This window comes from Schistocerca gregaria, chromosome X, assembly GCF_023897955.1.
Source record: "Schistocerca gregaria isolate iqSchGreg1 chromosome X, iqSchGreg1.2, whole genome shotgun sequence".
Lineage (NCBI taxonomy): Eukaryota > Metazoa > Arthropoda > Insecta > Orthoptera > Acrididae > Schistocerca > Schistocerca gregaria.
Window position 1 is genome coordinate 125,607,131 of NC_064931.1, and position 20,407 is coordinate 125,627,537.

The 20,407-nt window shown below is 37.8% G+C and overlaps 1 protein-coding gene across 3 annotated transcripts in view; it reads left to right on the forward strand.

The window, feature by feature from the left end:
* LOC126297837 (dymeclin) overlaps positions 1–20,407 on the forward strand; it is a 167,154-nt gene that overhangs the window by 112,743 nt on the left and 34,004 nt on the right. For all 3 annotated transcript variants that reach the window (XM_049989089.1, XM_049989091.1, XM_049989090.1), the window contains exons 8-11: positions 228–409; positions 2,040–2,165; positions 12,208–12,321; positions 14,448–14,651. In XM_049989089.1, the coding sequence (XP_049845046.1) occupies positions 228–409; positions 2,040–2,165; positions 12,208–12,321; positions 14,448–14,651 (626 nt within the window). The remainder of the gene's footprint in view (positions 1–227; positions 410–2,039; positions 2,166–12,207; positions 12,322–14,447; positions 14,652–20,407) is intronic.

Below are 20,407 nucleotides of genomic sequence, written 5' to 3' on the forward strand. Positions count from 1 at the left end.
CTTTAGTGTACCCTATTAAATGGTTACATTTTTCTGCGGCAATTAAAATGCGAGGGAAACAGTATGAAACACTTAATTCATTATTATCACAGACAACGGATTAGAGCAGTTAAATGTGTACATTCTGATTAAACTTTCTTATATCATCACTGAAAATGTTGAGGTGTTACTCAGCTAATCCGGAAGTCACATTTATATTTTGACTAATAAAGTTTTTGTTGTTGCAGGCAATGTAGAAATCACACCTACAAGAGCAGCTTCAACTTTCAAGATTGATATGTCCCAGTTGTATAAAACACTGAGCACAGCTGTCAGTAGTGATCAAACAACACTACTACTTTATCTGTTAGTGCATAGGAATCCTCATGTACGGACGTACATATTGGCATGTTCTGACATTGAACAATTGGTATGGAAATTAATGTACTTTATTATTAGTATTATTATTTTTTATTATTATAATTGTCATGTGTAATTGCATACTGTACCATTTGGATACCAGTAAGTTCTGTTTATAGTCAGGCTGTAATTTTTAACTTAATATTTGAAGATTTCTGTCTTCATTTGCTTCCCACTAACACTTTTAAAGAGGATTCTGTTGTGAAACTCATAAGTGTCCCTGATCACACTCATGAAACTCATAATTGTATCTTAACAGCTTCATGATTTCAGTTTTTCCCTGTTAATTTTTGAAGGGGTCCTTCAATTTTCTGGTTTTTTTTTTTGTTTTTTGTTTTTTTTTTTTTTTTTTTTCAATGGCAAAGCCTCACTGTACCAGTTTTTCATCACTTTGCAAACAAATTCATACCTTAAAAGCTTTGTAGTGTACTTTATACCCAAGGGTAAAGTGATCACATTTTTATGTTATAATGTTGGAGTCTGTTATTTTATAATGCACCTCAGAGTTTGCCTGAAAGTGCATTCACAAACTCCATTTCATCTTCGAGGCCTTCCTTTCCTACATTGTGAGTGGCAGTGTCTTCACATAGCATTTGTGGAGACATCACTAAAGAGATAATAATTGGATAATAGGACACTGCAGCTAAAAAAAGTATTAAACTAGAAGGTCATATAAGAACTATACAGGAACAGAAAAAATAGGGTAGATAATGCTTTCAGGAATATCTAAAACAGACATGGACACAATGGACTGAAAAGAAAGTTCATGTTTAGTACACAGAGTATCTTGTCGCAAAGATGAAAGTTTGCTAGGGTGTGTTCCATAATCGATTCATCTCATCCTTAGGAGAACAGTAATAACTGCCTCGGCTGTGCTGGTGAAATGTGTTGTTGCAAATTAGCTCTTCTACACTTTGTAATGGACTATTAAGATTCTGAATGAACAGTAAGAGTATTTTAAAATTATGATGAATATGAGTATATATTTCACCAGTACTGTAATTTTCCAAAAGATTCATGTAGGAATGATGCTGCTGCCAAAGCTCAGGACCAGGGAAAGATGATGCTCAGTCCAAGAAAATTGTTGGTACAGAATTATCCATTGAAAGCCCACTGTAATTTAGAATGTTAGTCAGATGCCTTTCATAAATTTATTGCTGTTCATCTGAATATTACATAATAAATAGATCCATTATTTGTATTAACTCAGGTGCAGGATTCACTCCGTGTTAGTTCGCTGAGCATCCACAACCATAATGACAATTTTTTGTTCTTACATGTTTGTTAGACTTACATATCTATGTAACTGTTCATGTAATTTTGCATTTTTATGATGTGCTATTCAATATAACTGAAATGTTAGAAAGAATTTAAATTTACACTTGTCACGTGTGCTTGAAGTAGAGCATTTGTGACATTAAAATGTTGTAGGGTACTAGAGCTAGGCTTTGTTAAGGCGGTGGTGTTTCACTTCATATGTTGGATGATCTTTTTCCATGAAAGTCAGCAGTCAGAGCTAATGCTCGTATGGCACATAGTTTTAATCCATCATAAATGGCTTATTTCATTTTGTCCCTTTTGAGTGAATTATTGACATTTTCCTATAATTGTGATTTTTCTTTTATTTTATTTTTTTTCAGGTTATCCCCATTCTGAAGACTTTATACCATGCCCCCAACAGCAATTCTCATCACATATACATGTCATTAATTATTTTGCTCATTCTGAGTGAAGATGATCTTTTCAACAAGGCAGTTCATGAGATGGTAAGTTAATGTAGTTGCAAACAGTGTTTGAGGTGTACTGTAACAATTTCTAGCACACATTGCCATTATATAGTTTCGATTTCTGAAAGGAAGAAAAAGTTGGGCCACTGCAGACAAAATGACAGAAAAATTAGACCATTTGCCAATAGCAGCAGATAAACCAGGCCAGAGCATGATGTCAAACAGAGGAATGGGCTACTGATTTAGGAAATTTGAGATATCAGACACACACTCTGTGTTCACATGTGCTGTGTGTGCTAAGGATTGTTTACTTGACTGGCTGGCAGATGATGCTGAAGATCTTCTGGTGGATATGGCACAGATTATGGACCTGACTGAACATCCAAATCACAGAAACAGCACATAGGTATCAAAAAATAAGATGCACAGAGGCTATAAAACTTAATGCACTTATTAGGGTTCACTATCTATCATTCAGGCTTAATCAATGGGAGATAGCTGAGAATAAAAGAACTATGTTACATACAACTGATTTTTTTTCTAAAATTGCTTATCTTTATCTTTTGTAACTTGAGGTTGTGACAGTTTATTTCTTGGAAATGAATTCTGGGACACTACATCACACAGATGCACTAATCATTGTTTGCAAACAAATTAACAACCGCCTTTAACAGGAGAGATGAGATGGCGAAGGTGATGAGGAACATGGTGAGCTACAATGATGTTGGACCATCATGACAACAATAGGGCAGGCCACTGAGCAGTGTAAGAACAGTAGTGGGATACTAATTGGGTAGTAACAAACATAACAAATAAACACACACAAACAAACGAATCTAACACAGCATGTCATTACTCATCTGCTGGGTTCAACGTGAATCCTTGACCTCCATTAACTGTAGTACTGATTGTGAATGGATACTTTAACTGGGGAGTTGACAAAGTGGTTTATGACTTAAGTCAGACATAGCATATTGACATGAAGTTGATTTATCTCTTGTCATGCTGTTGATGTCAAAGGTATATAAAACAATTTTCTTTGATTACATGGCCTGTCTTCCAATGTGAGACTGTCAGCAGCTGCACAGAACTCAGCAAACACCTGTAGGATGCACATGAAGTGACTTGTCACTACATGTCACATATCTGGTATATTTATGGGGACTTTTTTTATCCTGCATCCACTTGGCAGCATTAAGCAGCAGCAATGTTTATTGTCCAGGTTACACAAATTCACCTCACAGATTACCACAGGAATGGAAGTTGCCTGTGTACTAGAAACTGTGGTTTAAATGTCACCTCATCTGTCATTTGGAACCTCACCTTGTCATGGGTTTATTGCTAGACTAGAGTTCTGGATGTAATAACAATTTGACTTATTAGGCAAACAGCCATTCACTGTGTTATGTCTTTTTTTTCCTTACTCACTAACTATACAGAAAAACGACACAAACACTGAATGAAAATCACTGTGCCTTGGGCATATTCCATTTTACCACCTTACTTCCATCTGCCACAGCAGGTCAGCCGGACAGACTTTTTCTCTTCATTTAGATAAATATGTTTTTAAAAAAAACTGATCTTGGACACATTCCTTTCATACACACCAACTAACGGCATTTGACAACTTTACATTACAGCTACCAAATATTTGTCCAAATTCAAGCACATTTCTTAAGAACTAGTTCACTCAAGAGAGAATTGTCCATGTCATGGGCAAGATTCGAATCATCAACCTTCAAAAAATGGGTCTTAGTATCTAGGCCTACACAGCCTTCACCTGCTGAATGGATATAGTTGTACAGCCACACTTAAAGTGGCAAGAAAGTTTGAATATTTCTTCTTTCAGTCTGTCACCACTGCTGCTCCTTTTGACTACAATGTCTCTCCCACCCGCACTTCCCCACCCCACTCCTCTCGGCATCAGCCTAAGAGTGGCAAGTACAAATCATGTTGTGGGCAGTCAGTTTCAGTAGCTCAGTGGGAGCATCCAGTTCATTACTCTAATTGAAAGAGGCAAGTTTTCAATTAAAGATGCAGGCAGGAGGTGTGGTGTACCAACTACTAGTGCAAAGGGATGGTGGAAAAATTATGTTGAACGAGGTACTATGTGTGTGGCTTTTGGTTTCCTGTTACAGTTCGATGCTTGCAAGAGTTCATCACAGATTTACATCCTAAGCCTCACAGGTTCCATGTGAGGACACGTGATTGAAGTTAGAAATAATGGAGGATTCTGACCATGACATTAGAGCACTGAAAGCATTTTATTTTCTTTACTTGTTCTTTTACTCAATTCTCTGTCAGTTAGAGCCAGTAGGTGATCACTTGGCAATGGAAAAAATATCTATCCCAAGATAATAGTGAAATATGAGTTAGTTTTCCTTTACGTTACCTTTTTAATTGAAATAAGTTTGTTTTAAATATATTTTTTGAATATTACATTCCTCTTTCATTTGCTCTCTGACTACACATGTACAAATTAATAAATTAAGAGGCACTTTCTAAGGCACTTGTTATTTCAATTTCATCTCTCTCTGCCCCTTGATTGATAGCCCCTGCATCCTACCAAAAGTTACCATAGCATCCAACTGTGACTACCTCTGCAAAATAATGAATAGAGACTGCCAGGTAACTGTATGAATAGTTTTTAGTATTATATATCACAAGGAAAACTAGCAGTATTCCCAATGTCACGAAACTTGTTCTACTATTTTCAGTTAATTCAATGGAGCCAGTAGTTGAACCAACAGTAAAATATTGTAGACTATTCAAGACTCCACATTCATAGTGTTCTGGTAGTGTTATTATTTATTCAGTAAGTGGGTAATGTGCTCCAAGGTGAAATGCTTTACTGTCATGGTGATACATCTTCTGAAACTGTAGATTTGTACCTGCATTACCACCTTCCTATACATCTATTATGACTGGGTGTTCTCCTTTCATTCTGATGATTAAATGAGAATATGGTGTCTGGAGACGATGCTTCATTTCTTCCAACACCACCATTTAAGAAAACAAAGGGGGGTGGTTGAAAATAAACAACAGAGAAGCTGAGTAGTATAGTTTAGAGTGATTACTTATTTCATGCAAACTTGCAACTAATAGCTGTCAGTGTGCAACATTAATACTGTGTTAATTTGGCACCACATATGATCAGCATATGGTTAATCTCCCCACACTGCAGCACCAACTGCCCATTAGCACTATCACCCATCTGCGCATCATGTAGTGAGGACTCAAGCCACGCTGTACCAGAGCTGTATTGTCAGTCATGACCATGACCTTGAGTTATTACAGTAAGTTTGGAAGAAGTTGTCGGTGACATGTCTTAGGATTAGTTTTGACATCAAGGAACAAATTTATACAGGGAAATGTATGGCAGCAATGCACCTAATTTTGGTACCAAAATATCTAATCTGTTCCTTCCCCATCACACCTAACTCTGTTGCTGAGCTATTTTTCAATTTCCTAATGACTTTTTAAGTTTTTCCAGTGATGGCGTGGTGAGGTAGCTACTATCAATGCTTATTTGTGATTTTGGCTTGGGTCTATTTGTGCAACCATTATCTCTTCACCAAAGAGGTTTACCTAAAATGGAGGGTTAAATCCAAGTAAGAAATGACAGTTTGGGTATGGGGAAGAAGAGGTGCAGACAGGATGTAATATGGCGTGATAGTCTCTTGTTTATCAATAGTCTGTCATTCTTGTTTATCACCTCCGCAATGAGGTTGACCATCTGCAGGAGAAGAAATTAAATTGTCTACGGGAAGGTGTAACATTGAGCATGTTCCTGTGAATAACTAGCACATCATTTGTCTGTGTTGTGTGTCTAGTAAAGAAGTATATGCACTCTTCGCACACTGCTGAGCCATTCTCTCACAGATAGAAAGTAAGTGTTGGCTACAATCTGACTTAAAAGACTGCTGTTACGGAATGATGGTAGTTTTGCATAACAGGTATTATTATCTGGATGGTTTCCACATACTTCACCACCGACTTCAGTCTGAATAGCTGGCCACTGTGGCCGAGCGGTTCTAGCCACTTCAGTCCATAACTGCACTGCTGCTACAGTCGCAGGTTAAAATTCTGGGCATTGATGTGTGTGATGTCCTTAGGTTAGTTAGGCTTAAGTAGTTCTAAGTCTAGGGGACTGATGACCGCAGAAGTTAAGTCCCATAGTGCTTAGAGCTATTTGAACCATCCAGTCTGAATAGCCCTATTTGTATTCCCTAATGTAGCTGTGTGGCACTGGACATAATTGCCACTCTAAGTTAAAACTTTTTTAATATTTTTGATTTAAGGACTTGGTTTCATAGGACTCTTCAGCAGAATCAGAGTCAAAGTATTTTGATGATTACCACTAAATGAAGCAGTCTTTAGTAGAAATTTTCTCGTCGGTGATTCTAATATAGATATTGTGGTGGCCTAGAAAAGTGGTTAATAAGAAAACATCAGGCAATAAATTAAGAAAACACTGCACTGGCAATGAGGCATTGTTTTGCAAATGTGCCGCACGCTCAGCTAGGTGAACCTCTTTTTGCTATTTCCGTCTTTCTCTGTTATAAATGTACTGCAAATGGAACAGCTTATTCATCAGAAGATTTTATCTTTTCTGAAGAAAGCATCAGCAATGATTGTTCTATAATCATTATGGGTAATAGCTATTTATCATTCTTCTCATGTTATGGACTGATTGACAGTTTTACTTTAGAATGACATTTTAAAGATGGTACGGTTGGCAGATTACATTCCTTTTTACATTCCCTGCTTTCATTTTATTTACACTGACTGTCGCAATGTGATTTGTGCTTGCAACTCATATGCTGATGCCTGGTGGGGTGGGTTGGGTTGGTTCTGAGGACACATTGCAGTCAAAAGGAGCAACTGTGATGACAGATTGAAATAAAACACATTCAAAACTTCTTGCCCCCTTTAAGTATGCCTGTACACCTAGGTGGGTTCAGCTTATGGAGGCTGTGTAGGTTGAGACACAGAGACTAAGGTGGTTAGCTGGAGGATGCCAGCTCAAATTTCATGCAGTGTTTGCATCATGTTTTGCATACTTAATGAGTAATAACGAAGATGTTAAAATACAGTGAATGGCTATTTGCCTAACAGTCGAATTGTTATTACAGCCAGAACTTGAGTGTAGCAATAGACACTTGACCTTGCAAGGTTCCAACTGAGACACCGGTTGATATTTAATCCACAATCCTCGATACACAGGTAACTCCTATTCCCAATTTTGACTATAAACATTGCTGCTGCTTAATGGCTGTCAGTGTGGATGCAGGATACCAAAAACCTCATAAATACGCCAGATATGTTACGTGTGGTGCCAAGTCACTTCATCTGCATACTACAGGCGCTGTGCAGCTGCTGCCAGTCTTGCAATTGAAGATAGGCCCGGTGAGCAAAGAAAATTGTTTTAAATACCTTTGACATCAACAACATGGGAAGAGACAAATGAACATCAGGTCAATATGCTTTGTCTGACATAAGCCATGAACCTCTTTGACAGCTCCTCAGTTACAGCCATCCATTCACAATCCGTACCATAAGCATATTACAATTAATGGAGGTCAAGGGTTCACGTTGAACTCAGAGGATGAGTAATGACATACTGTGTTAGATTCATTTGTTTGTCTCTGTTTATTTGTTATGTATGTTACTACCAATTAGTATCCTACTATTGTTCTTCCACTACACAGTGCCCTGTGCTATTGTTGTCATGATGTTCCAATATGATTGCAGCTCATCTTGCCATCTTCTTCCTCGTCTTCCCCCTCGTTTCTCCTGTTAAAGGCAGTTGATCTGTTGTTAATTTATTTGTAAACAATGACTGGTTCATCCATATGATATACAGTGTCCCAGAATTCATGTCCAAGAAATAAACTGTCTTATGACGAAAACCTGAATAATAATATAAACTGCGTGAAGAAGTTGGAGACTTTTTGCCATAGAAGGGTTCTTTGAAACTGTATTTCGTGGTGTCAGCATTGCACTGCATTCTACACAAGCATTTTGATCACATGAATGGAAAGTGAAGTAACAGTTTGACAGGTGTGGAATGAGATTTGTATGTATGTAGCTGTGCATCGTGATGCAACAGTAAGATACAGTGAATCGTGAGTGTCACTGTTTTCGTCCTTTGACCATGTTGATTGGTTAGTATTGAATGAACTATACCAACTAAAAACCAATTTATTGCAGTTACATTATTACCCGAGTTGAGAACATGCGAGTTGAAACTTCTGTGTAAAGCTTTGAATTGTGGACATAATTATTTTTTTTAATGTCTGTTACAGATTTTGTATAGTGAAGTTAATATTTTCTGAGAAGTGGCTGATCCAGTAATGTGTTATAATTTGATATGCCTACCCAGTCACAACAGCTTTAATGGCTGTATGTAGGCGTCCAAGTACTGGTTGGCTGTATGTAGGCGTACAAGTACTTGTTATATCCTTACTCATTTGCTGTTGGTTGAAGTATTCTGTTGTTAATTTATTGGAAAAATGTTAACACAGCATATAAACACTTGGGACTACAAACTACTAAGTATAGCTGTACAAATTTGTAATATTTCTTATGCTGAACTAATAATGGTTTCATGTTCCATTCTGTTGCTCTGACAGAAGACACCACATCTTTCACAACTTCAGCTAGTTAAAGAATTACAGTGAAGCTGATATGCAGTAAGGCCTGCTATTTCATTACTTTCACATTCGATTTCATAATTTTTGTACAAACTGTCTGATATTTCACCATCATTTTCTTTCTAGTGAATTTGTTTGTAGAAAAGATTTTAAACAAAAGTTTAAGCATGTAGATTTGAACTCTACATCTCTAGATTGCAACTCCACAAATGTAACTATTTAGCTATGAGAAATAGATGTAACAGCAGTCTACTTGGACACATGAGATCATATACTCATGGATTTCATTGTAGGCTCTCCCCCATTGGTTGAGCCAGAATGGTAGATAGTGAACCCTTATAAGTGCATTCCTAAAAGTTTTATAGCCTCTGTGCTTCATATTTTTTTTAGATCTAGTTGATGTCACTGTAATTTAGACATTCAGTGGTGTCCATAATCTGTCGTAGCTACCAGAAAATCTTCAGCAGCGTCTGCCAGCCAGTCAAGTCAGTATTCCTTAGCACACAGTGTATCTGTGAATACAGAATGTGTGTGTGTGTGTGTGTGTGTGTGTGTGTGTGTGTGTACACATTTAAACATAATGTACATAAATTAATGTGTTATCAGATATTTATAGAGCTGTATGTAATACTTAGTATGTAAACTGGCCAGTAGACACGCCACACACCAATAATTCTCCACCAGCATGTGTGAACTGCCTATCATGATGCTATGCAACATTACACTCCCAACACAATACTTTCGACTGAATGTGTGTGCACTGGTTACTCATCACATACTGTACTATATATTAACAAATTTGTAGCATCTCAATAAATTCCAAAATTTTTAAAGGATCTTTTGCCTTCAATGTGAAAGATTTTATGAAATATTCAACCATATCGTAGACTTCTGTCAGTTGCCGACTTTCTCAGTTGTACTTTTTGAGTTTGCAATAACATAAAATTAATTAGCAACTGTAATTGTCTTTATACAGATAATTAATTCCTTCCGATTCAATTTATATAAAATACCACTTCCTTTTTCTGAATGAGGGTATGAAAGGCATGATAGAAAATCTAGCTAAAAGATTCTTGGAGGTAATTTAGCTGTTAACACTCTTCCTGAAATGTGATCAAATAGTATATGCTCCCATTAGAATCGGTTTATCTGGAAAGATAACTTTGAAGAAGAAGAAGAAGAAGAAGAAGAAGAAGAAGAAGAAGATGATGAAGACAACATAGGTCCATCCTCTATGGCAGAGCTGTCAATATGCTTGACTTGGCCCCTAGTTTATCTTTGTCATGTTACTACCACTGTCTGCCAGTTGTTCATGAGTTTATGTGAATAAATGTATTTTGGTATCACAGCAGTATTATTGGCTATACATTTGTGTTCTTTTATATGTTGATTAAGTAAAAATTTAGTTTCTGAAATTGTGTGTTTATGAACTGCATGTTGTATGTACAAGGGTGAATCAAATATAAACAGATTTTTTTTATGCACCTTTTTGTAAATGGAGAATGATGCACTTTCTGATCATTGTTGCTTTCATTTCCAATGATTGTGCTCCACAACTAGAATGTGGTCATACCTTGTCTTACGTCAGAATCACAGTGTCAAAGCAAACATACTGGTACTGTTATCTGTTGCATAACATGTTACAATTGAGTTTCTCACAGCAGGGCACATAAAACAGTCTGAAATTTTGAAAAGACTTCTGGTGCAGTTTGGGGACAACACCCTGAGAAATACTCGAATGTACACATGGCACAAATAGTTTTTACAAGGACAAGAAAGACTTGAGAATGGAGCTCACCAATGCCTTCCAGCATAGCTGAGGAGAATACTCACATTGTTAGCCAGCTTATTGAATAAAATCTCTGAATAACAGTTGCTTGTTGAGGTTGGTATAAGCTATGGTAGTGCTCGGGTGATCATTACTGACAATCTTAGATTTCGGAAAGTGTCCGCAAGGTGGGTACCTCGTCTTCTGCAGCAGAGCACAAATTTCGTCATCCTGAGTTGTATAAACAGCTACTGACATCCTACCAAACTGAAGGTGAACATTTTTTGCACAAGACCTGTGATGAAATGTTGGTGCTACATTACACCCCAGAATCGAAAAAAGGCAGCACAAAATGGCGCAGAAAGGATGAACCTGCACCCATCAGAGCCAGAAACCGTCTCTCCACAGGGAAGGTTCTTACAACAGTCTCTTTTTTAAAGAAGTTCTTCTCATCAATTTTCTCCTGAACATCGTCCTGTGAATACTACACTCTGTTGCCAAATTTTGTTCTGAACAAAATATCCATATTACCAGAAAGGCGTGCATTACCAATCCGGAATGTGATTGTGTTTCATGACGGTGCTCAGCCCAACACAGCTCCCCAAACTCGAAAGAAAATTCAGGATTCGTTCTGGACCACTCTAGAACATCCTCTCTACAATCCAGATTTATCACCCTGTGATTTTCATTTGCCTGAACCACTGAAGGAAGCAGGTGGAGGACAGATTTGAGGATGATGGTGCTGTCGAGGAGTTCGTGTGCAAGTTGATGCTGTCACAGTCGCATTCCTTATACTAAAACAGGATTGAGAAACTACCTATCCACTGGGAAAATGTTTTTCTGTTCAGGAGACTAAATAGAAAAATTAATTAGTGTACGTAAATTTCTCTGAAGCTTAAATAAACTTATAACAATTCAGATTTATATTTGATTCACTCTCATATATTGGTAATGAGAGAGAACATCACAATATTTATGATATATTAAATTATTGAACAAGAAATTTTTCTTGTCATATAATAAAGATGTTCTACAAGTGTTGGAAAGTTCAGTTATACATGAAATATGTGTTGTTTAGTTCTTCTTCATTGGCATTTGTGAAAAACATATTTTGTAGCACTTCTTCAAGTAAAATATGTTTTACACCAGAAACTTTTGTTCACAATATGTTATACATGGAAATTAATGAAAAATGCAATAGGAAGTACATAAAATTCAATGTGTTTCACAGTGCACTGTAATATATGTTCGCGTTATATTATGTTTGATAACTCAACTGAATCTGAATTTCTTAGCCTGTGATAAAGAGACTTTAATAACAGATTTAGGGTAAAGAGAGGGTCAGAAAAAATTAAAATTATATGTAAAATTAAACTGTGGAAATATGGAAAGAATTGGTTGCTACTCACCATATACGGGAGATGTGAAAAAGGACTGCTAAAATATTAAAGTTTTTGGACAAAGTCCTTCTTCTGGAGTAGGAAAAAACACACACGCACGTGCACACAAGCACAGCTTTACACACACTTGGGTACTGTCACTTTGCCTGTCTGCAACTCGGCACTCCTTCTACATGGTGCATAGCAATCCATCCTTCCCATATTGTTGTTAAGTAATATAGACTACATAGAATTAATTTCAAGAATTGAAATTACAGGTTTTGAAAGGTGTGTCTTGGTATACAGAGCGTTCTATCTCTGAGATTTCACTTGGCGGTCTTCTGGTCCTCGTTATTATAAGGACGATACAGTACAATATGTTGAAGATGAGGGTAAGTAAATCAGATAGTCAACATTTTCTGTATCATACCTAAGATTGTAGAAATTACAACTTCAGAAATGCTAATGAAATGGGGTGTCTAATTTTTGTGTGACGGAAACTACTACTGTTGCCTGTACCGTAACAAAGTGAAATGATCATCATCAATCCAAAGGTTAGTGTTGAGTACCAGAGACCATAACTGGGTATTGTCATATTGGAGATGGTGGTCCCTTGTCTTCCTCCAAGGTTGAACTGACTTCCACAGCCAAGTAAAAGGGGACCTATAGCTAAACTTAGAATCTGAACTGTACTGCTTGTACCATAGTGCCTCCTCAAACTGTAAAATGAGCCAATTCATAGCCCTCAAAAACAATATCGGGAGATCAGAAGTGTAGCTACCAGCATGGCAGTAGTGATATCTGGAGAATACTTTATGTATACTGATGACCTAAAACATAAAGACAACTGTCCTTCCCGAGACTGAATGCCACCACTTGAGGATGAGGATGTGGGCATGTGAAGCAGTAAGAAAAGTATGTAAGCGGAATAGAGATGAATGTGGAATCATTCTAGTGATATGGGGTGCAAATGAGGAAATACAGGATGTCCATGCCTCGTCACAGAATACTCTCTAAAGCAGGATAGGTGATGACCTTTTGCAGGTCTTTAGACAGAATACAATGATGATGCAGGCACATGTATTTGAGCATACCGTTCAGGGCATTTTTTTGTACTTGGGGTTAGCAACAGATGAAGTGTACTTGTTCCTGTGTCATTCCAGCAACATTGCATATTGTGATTGCAGTCAGCACGGGATCATTGAGATTGTAACACAAAGTAAATTGACATATCCAGATATACATTCAGGCTCACAGCTGCTTGAAACATACAGCATAGTGTGTACTCAGGCCAGTGAGGGCAGTACTGTGCTGTGGGGGACATTCACCTGGATTTCCATGGGACCTGTGGTGGTAATCAAAGGTGCCATAAAAGTGGTGGGTTACACGAACATTACTGTAGTTCCTGTATCCCTACGTGTTTAATCTCTTGGAGATGGCATTTTCCAACAGGATAATTGGCCTTGTCACAAGTCCAGAATCATACTACAGAGGTTTGAGGATCATGATAGTGAACTCACATTGATATTTTGGCCTCCAGATTCAACTGATCTGAATGCAGTGGATCACATCTGGGATGCTATCGAATGCTAACTCTGCACTCACAAACTAATTGTCCCTAACTTAGGGAATTGTGTAGCTTGTGCATTGACATTGTATTCGAAAGGTGGACAAAGATGCTATTAAGGAGGTGACCATAATGTTTTAGCTCATACATCTCTTCTGTAAAGTGTAATTACCTCAATGTTGATGGGATGTTAAACCCAATCCCTATGAAGTGTCACACGAAAAGTTGTATTCTGTCATAAAGCCCTCATTGTCGTACCTGAAGGTGGATTGTAAAAAAAATTAGTGTGTATGACAATCTGTCAATAAATCATGTCCTCAGATTGAATCAGGACTTTAAAAACATGAATGCGCAGCTGAATTCAAAAATGATTTCAGGATTATCAAGTTATATACTTATGATTAAACTTTATCTGTGATTACAATTAATCATCAAAGTTTGTATGCTGATTGTGATAACACTGATTTTAATGCCAACTGGGAAGATTTACACTAAGCTAGAAACAGTTTTGAATAGGTGCATTTGACTATTATCTTTGGTCACAAGAAGAAGTTAAAATTAATTATGTTTTAAGGTAAATTTATTCCAGTATATTGATGGTTTGCCTCCTGACACAAATGTTGTAGGTAGTTTCTCTGGATATAAAACAGCAATTTTACTAGTAATCATACAGTAATAGAGTTCCACTGCTGCGAGATTTTAATGTCCTTCCATTTCTTTCTGTAATTTTGACACACAGACTCCCAAAAAGGTAGTTTTGATGAAGACTCTGCTTTGTGGTGCTTTTTGGTTTAAGTCTTCCCATTAATGAGTTTGGTGGCTACTTAAAATGAATATGCTACATAAATTTACTTAGTCAATGAGTGGACTGAAATGAAGCTTGAGTAAGTTACATTATATACTGTTCAGTATATTTTGTATCTGAACAATGTTTACTCTGTCTCTTTACAGGATAAATATCTTCACACAAATTGTTTAGCAGCATTGGCAAATATGTCAAGCCAATTTCGAAATCTGCATCCATATGTAACACAGCGCCTGGTCAGTCTTTTTGAAACCCTAGCAAAGAAGCACATTCGTCTAGAGGAACAGCTTCATAGGAACACATCTGATGTTGCAGTCAATGTAGATGATGATGCTGCTGCAGTTGATTTGGTAATTATTTGCAAGAAATATTGTTAAGACACTTTTTTTATTTTCATTTAAAAGTATATGAGAAGCTAATTGAAAATTTAGTGTCCTGTATCTTTAATAAATGTGCAATAACTAGTAGGTGCATTCAAAAATAAGTGCTTCCTGTTGAGCTTATGCGACAATAGGCTCCTTTGTTGTGGACTTGTGGGGATTAATGACTAAGATAAAATTCGCCCAAAACTCTTTAATAAGTCACAAATCTATAAATAAGTAAAAATCTTGTCAAATAATACAGAAATCGTTGAAAAACCCACCACACATGCCCAGAGACAATCTGGGAGAGTGGGGTGGTTAAAAGCAGCATTAGTGGTCTAGGCATGGGGCAGATGTAGATAAGAGAGGGAACTAGTGAAGATTGAGGCCAAGAGGAATGGGTGTCTGTGTTTGATGAAGGGGAAAAGGGAGGGGGGTGGGGGGGAGAGCCGTAAGGTATTTTTTATGGATCACCCCTAAATGACAACAATTTTGTATTGAATAATGTGCTCTGCAACTGAGCGATAAAACTTGACATAGTCCACAGTGGTGTGGTAGTTTTACATGGGTGAACATGTGGTTTGTAATTAAGCCCATAAAATGCTTTGTAGTGTTTGCAGCAATGTTGAAGGAAAATATGGCTACTTTCATGCATGATGTTGTTTAAAACACTACAAAATATGACATTGTCAACACTGGAATAGGCCGTACCCCTCAGATGCACGTATAGTTTTGCTCGTGGTGCTTAAGATATGGATGTCCCTTGAGAAAAGGGTTTTTGGAACAGGAGTAACTTAAAAGAAGGCTATGGGTTTGTAACAGGTGTAGTAGGAAGAATCTGGGAGAGGATTGCCACATTTTAGTGTATGTTGACTGAATGGCAAATATGGTCAAGAGTATTCAGGGTTGGTGAGAACTAGCTCATGGTACCTGTTTGTGAACTAGAGTTTGATTATAGTGCCTGTGTGTGAAGGTCTTGAGGAAACACCTCACCATCTTCCAATAAAAATTGCTTGTTACATCTCATTGGCCATTTGCAGTTGGTAGAGATTCTCTAAGGTGGAAATAAGACATATTGTTGAGAATTGGTAGAGTTGTAAGAGGAGTGGATGTTGACATCCTGGAAGTGTGGAGGATGAGGTGTCTTTGCCTTGGCGCAGACCATAATGGAATGTACACCCTTTGACATAAAACTCGACCGGCGACCGGCCGCTGCAAAGGCTAAGTCCATGCAGTTTGTGACATGGGGCAAATAAACTGGCCAACTCGCTAATTCTCTAAGTCCGGTTATCTGCACAATCTGGCAACACTGTAGGTTGCGGCACTCCGTGGAGGAAGACTTATCCCATTATAGAGAAACTATACACTGATTACGCCTGTGGTCTAGCGGTAGCGTGCGTTGTTTCTGTTCATAATGTCAGCGGATCGAGAGCAGCTGTCGCAAAATATTTTTATAGCGCCTCCTGTCTGAATTCTGAAGACGGGAATGTAATGGTACCGCAGATTCAATTTATTTCGCTTTCGATATCAAAATTTTATCCAGTAACCATTTTGCGGCAGATTACCTGCAAACTGTCCTCCTCTGGACGCCGTGTGCAGCAAAGCTCCAGGATCCATTTGCTGGCTACCGGCAGCGGCCGTGGTGAGAACAGTGGCGCTGCACTCCACTGTTCTTATAAAGCACCTGCTACCGCTCATCACTTTTGATGATTTAAAACGCTTTATTATTAAATGTTGCTTCACAGAAAATTTCCACAATTTCCTTTCACACTCACAAGCAACGGAGACAGACACCCTGATTAGTAGGCGGGTACTATATTACATTAATCGGCAAGAGCTGAGTATGGCCTGAAATTAATTTTATAGACTGGGACAAACTTAAACCACCTCACTACATTCGATGAGTTTATAAATGCTTCATACTTTGTTTCTTTTCCTTTCAAAGTCAATTATTTGTGCCAATATTCGGATGTTTTCGTCAAGCCAGAGTGAGGGTCTGTGGTGTAAAGTGTATTACAGTTCTTGTTTCATTCCTTATGGTAAGTCTATGCAATAAACTGTATGAATACCTTGCAATGCATGCTCTGTGGCAGTGCAGGAAACACTGCACATTTGGAGTTCCATGTATGGATTCATGAAATATTTAATGTTGATCGGAAGTGATAACTAAGCTCATCAGATTTAAACCAGAAAATTTTATCGTTTTGGAGGTTTCAGAGAACGGAAAGGAATTGCTAATGCCAGTGTCAGAAAACTCTACAGTTAAATGCTGTTGCAAAAATTTTGAAGAGAAGAACTATATTAATCAACAAGTGCACTTCATGAACAACCTCCTGACATGTTAGACCTATATGATGAACAAAGCTCAAATTCGTATTGTTGACAGTTGGATTGAATCTTTTCAGGAACTATTTTACAGTGCAGCACCTTGGCATTTGGAAAGCAGACAAATGCCAAGGTGCTGCACTGTAAAATAGTTCCTGAAAAGATTCAATCCAACTGTCAACAATACGAATTTGAGCTTTGTTCATCATATAGGTCTAACATGTCAGGAGGTTGTTCATGAAGTGTCTTCACAGAAGTGATATTAACGTAATTTACTAAGTTGTAATTGGACGAAGATGGATGTGTAAAGGCATTCTTCAGATTTCGTATAAGGAATTTTTACTAGCAGTTTTCTACTCCATTAATTAAAATGGAAAATAAAAGTGGCTTCCATCGAGATCGGAACTGCAATCTCCTATAGCACTAGCTTCGCAATGCTCAAGGGAACACTGACTGACCACTGGCGGAATATAGTCCTTGCGATGTTGCCTGAGCCTCAAAACGCAACATTAAACACACAAACAGGTGTTACTTATGTCAAGAACACCATTATTGGAGTCCAGAAATGAAATATACTTCATAAGTATCTCATCTTACAGTGAATTATATCGTATGAGTCTTGGATGTGGAAAACGAATGTCAAGTGAATTTAGCGAGGTATGCCGCGGTACACCCGGAAGTAAATGCACTATCACAGTGTTGACAAATACTTGCTACGATGCTGCCAAATCTCGGCTCTCTTACGAGGCAGCTCGTTAGTGAAATATTTGTCGTGATTGTCTGATACGGCTCTTCAGAGTGGAGACGCACACGCACATTTGGTTTTTATGCGGCGTTCTCCCCTGATAGTTTCTGACGTCGCCTTGTGGGCTATGTATACATTTGAGACATTCAATTATCATTAATCCAGAATGATAAAAATTTCAGCTTCCAGCGTGGAAGAAGGCTGTTGACGCCGACATTATATCATTTCAACGTAGGGAAAGCAAAATTGATGATTCAGGGTTTCTCATTCAGCATAAAGCATGTGAGATAATTTTCCGTAGTGTTCATAATCGTCTAAAACAAAAGAAGTAAAAATACATTGGAAGCTTATTTAAATAGAATATAATGTAAGATAGCAAATGCTTTGCACCTCAATATTGAATGTGTCCATGTACAATGTTTTGCAGCATACATATAGAATGTCATGATTACCACGAGAATGAAGAAATATGTTGGTTAGGATGGAAGCAAGAAGAGATTCCTCATGGCATTCATTTCATTTGAGATGTAAGAAGAGGTAAAGTGGGATATTACTTTCGTTAACACGAAAGATATGCCGCATATATTGATAAAGAGGAAGTCTGCGTCTTCATATGTTTCCTCCTTAAAATCTGTATGCTATGTTATATACTAAGTAGCCTGATCATTGTTTCAGTAATTTTACCCTCTTGTTTGGCCCCTTAACGATGAACAGATTGTAAATGCATATCTCTGCATGAAAGTAGTTGTTCGAACCCTTCCTGCGTTGTTTTTAGTGTTTCTTGCTTGGGATTCATGAAGCAGACCACTGTGCCTCCACCCCTCAAAGGTTAGGTCTCAAAACTAAACCACTTTTTATCCAGTGGCATAATTTATTCAGACACCATCTGTACAAGACTATCAAAGCCTTCCATTTACAGTTGCAATACTCTAACCAGCAGCTGGTCCGAAATTAGTTGCTCTCTGCTACTGTGGCAAAGCCCGTACCACACTTTTGATTCTGCAGCACCATTTTATCTGGTAACACTGTGTAGTTGCAGAGTTTTGCCAGCATGTCTGTCCTCCCACTGTCAACTTTATGTATCTCACTTCTCCTGTAGCGTTGACCACCAGGAGCCGAAGTAAATGAGTATATTGTGCATGACGTAACATTCAGTATTCCCTTCTTTCATAGCCACTCTTCATGTGCATCAATACCAAATAGGAATGCGAAAACTCTTGCGATTGAGATAATGGCAATAATAATCGTAACAAGAACAAGCAAATAATGACTAAAGTTTATTCCAATGCAGAAGGAGATTGTATTTAAAAATAAAAATCTATAAAAATAGGTTGATCTTTGAGTTGGCACAATGCAAATATCTTCTCAGCATTTTTTTTACTGAATTTAGTTCTGGATGTTCGCAGAGAAAAAAGAAAAGTTGGTACTTCTTGCTAGTGTAATATAATGTGAAACAGCAACTACCCTTTCCTTAGAACACAACTCGAGCAGGTCCCCAAGTAGCTACCAAGGCACTGCTGCATTCTGTTCTCTGACATTGCTCTGATGACGGTTAATGCAGACAGTTCAGATTATGAAATACAAAATGTATTGCAGGTTAGTTCCTAGGATAGGAATATTGAATTTGCGATGTAGATGGCACATCAACATGATGACTATCCAGATTACTCATCAATATAAAAAGACAATATTATGGGAATGTAGAAGAATTACTCAACATGAATTCTGAAATTGGGTGACTGACCGCACAGGCGTTAAACGTCGTCAAGAATATAGGAAGTCCCAATCTAATTAACAATATGAAGATCGTCTTCATATTGCCTTTCGCGGCAAGTGCTCTACCATCTGATCTACCGAAGCAAGACTCACGCCCGGTACTCACAGCTTTACTTCTGCCAGTATCCATCTCCTACCTTCCAAACTTTACAGAAGCTCTTATGCGAACAGGTTATTGTATCTAATCTAAAAATTATTGGAGAGCAACATTGTCCTATTCAAAAAACGTAAAATGTTACACACTGTTGATGTCTTGACGTCAAACGGACATTATCTACATCCTGTCTTGTATCCTACTCATCCATAATATCAGGTGTACCATCAAAATTATTATATATAATGGATGCTAATGTAATGCATTGATACGAGATGGTGGGTTCGCAACAGTATTTATGCTAAAATAAAACAGAAGTTCGCAAAAGGGCAGTTGTGCATTTTCGTACGTTTTCACCTCCAGATGTACCACAGATAATGCATACTAACAAACTTGGTCACTGTCCCTGTAGGTTTTTTCCCTCTTATTTCAGACCGAGTTGATTAAAAAAGTACAAATTCATGACTCTTATAGATGCTTCAAATCTGTTCAGTAATTTTGTCATTAATTTTGATGTGACTTACGATGAGTGAGGTCTATGGTCATGGCAACCCCTGGGAGTTTGCTAGGACACACTTACATGTGACAGGTAGCATGTGATTTAAAACTCACCGAAAGGAGCTGATACATCTTTTGCAGCAAATCTGGAACTGCTTTTGGAGGCAACTACCATTTTATAAAGTCACTACTTTAAAACTATGCTGCCAAGGAATTCCTGCATAAACACACTCATTGCCATAATCGCGGCTGCAGTAGATAACTGATAACTCGCAACGTGAAGGATGAGACAAGGGGTAGCTTCTG